Source organism: Acanthisitta chloris, unplaced genomic scaffold (genome assembly GCF_000695815.1).
Source record: "Acanthisitta chloris isolate BGI_N310 unplaced genomic scaffold, ASM69581v1 scaffold2535, whole genome shotgun sequence".
NCBI classification, from domain to species: Eukaryota; Metazoa; Chordata; class Aves; order Passeriformes; family Acanthisittidae; genus Acanthisitta; species Acanthisitta chloris.
In genome coordinates, this window is record NW_008672952.1 from 66,865 (window position 1) to 68,350 (window position 1,486).

At 44.8% G+C, this 1,486-nt stretch overlaps 1 protein-coding gene across 1 annotated transcript in view; it reads right to left on the reverse strand.

Annotated features, from left to right (window-relative positions):
* The window catches only part of CAMSAP1 (calmodulin regulated spectrin-associated protein 1), a gene marked incomplete at its 5' end in the record, with an annotated part of 15,739 nt that overhangs the window by 7,440 nt on the left and 6,813 nt on the right, over positions 1-1,486 (reverse strand). Inside the window, 2 exons of the mRNA XM_009074700.1 lie at positions 86-180; positions 1,006-1,183. Of these exons, the coding sequence (XP_009072948.1) occupies positions 86-180; positions 1,006-1,183 (273 nt within the window). The remainder of the gene's footprint in view (positions 1-85; positions 181-1,005; positions 1,184-1,486) is intronic.

The following is a 1,486-nucleotide window of genomic DNA, read 5'->3' on the forward strand; positions in this document are numbered from 1 at the left end:
TATAAATGTGCTTTTATTTTTATTCATTCTTTTACTGACATTGGTGGTCACTACCTGTCAAAATGCAAATTCCAGGTGGCCTTACCAGGGCTGTCTTCACCCTGTAAAGATTTCTGTTGCTTCTGTCTCAGAGGCAGCAGTGGATGGGAAGGGCTGAAGGCAGGGCTTCCTCCTTTGCCACTAATGCAGAAAAACAAAAATTCATTACTACCAGGAATTTCTTCTCTATCATGAGAAAAAATACACAGCTGTGAAGCTACACTGGTAACAGCTACCCTCATCCTCTCTAAAATGTAACATTACTCATTTTATAAAATGCTTTCACATGCACCAATACAAAAGTAAAGCTACTACCTGAAATCAAACTGGTTCTGAAGACAGATGTAAAATGGTGCTTATGTAAACAATAAATTAGAGACAAAGTGAAGGCTGAAATAACTTAGTGGCTGCCATCAAATTTAGACCAGTTGAATAACCTTAACATTCACCTTGTTCATTAAACCCTATTTGTTTTCATATAAACACTGACTTGTTTGGGTTGGAAGGACCTTAAAGCTCATCCAGTGCCACCTCCTGCCCTGGGCAGGGACACCTTCCCCCAGCCCAGGTTGCTCCAAGCCCCATCCAACCTGGCCTGGAACACTCCCAGGGATGGAGCAGCCACAGCCTCTCTGGGCAATCTGTGCCAGTGCCTCAGCACCTCACAGGGAGGAATTTCTTCCTAGTATCTAAACTCGAGAGGTGGAGGATTCACCATCCTTGGAAGGTTTTAGGTGAGACTGGATGTGGCACTTAGTGCCATGGTCCAGTAACCACGGGAGAGCTGGAGTTGATGATCTTGGAGGTCTTTTCCAACCCTGTTGGTTCTATGATTTTATGACTATTTTAAATACCAACTCAAATTCACTCAGTTTGTAGCAAAACCAGAACCTTTAGCAGCACAAATCCCTAGGTTATCCAAACAGAGGCATGAACTGAAGATAAAACAGCACAGGACAGACTTACAGGTAGTCAGGCTCCTCGGGGTGCAGGTAGTACCTGCTGCAGGCTTCAGGGGCTGCCTGGGCTGAGGGCTGCAGGTCTGCTGGGCTGGTGCCGGCAGGGCTGGCCATGAAACTGCGCTTGGTGGCATTGGAAATTGGGACAGGGGGACGACTGCTCTTCTGCTGCATCACTGCCTTGACTGGACACATACATAGTGTTAACACAACTCACACTGAACACCACATTAACAAACCAGGAAGCTGTCAGGCTGCAGAATGACAGAATGAAAACTTCCTGGCATAACATCCTAGGTACAGGGTTTTATCTAAACTAGGTGTTTTCTGGTGACATCAATGCAAAGAAAGTTACAGATAAATTGTTTATTAGTGGGATTGGGGGGGGGGAATCACCTATTGAAAAATTTCCCATTCAAAACATGAGAACTCAAGTGGATCTAGGACTAACTTCCTTCTATTTTTACTGCTTTCAAAGATCCCCAGCA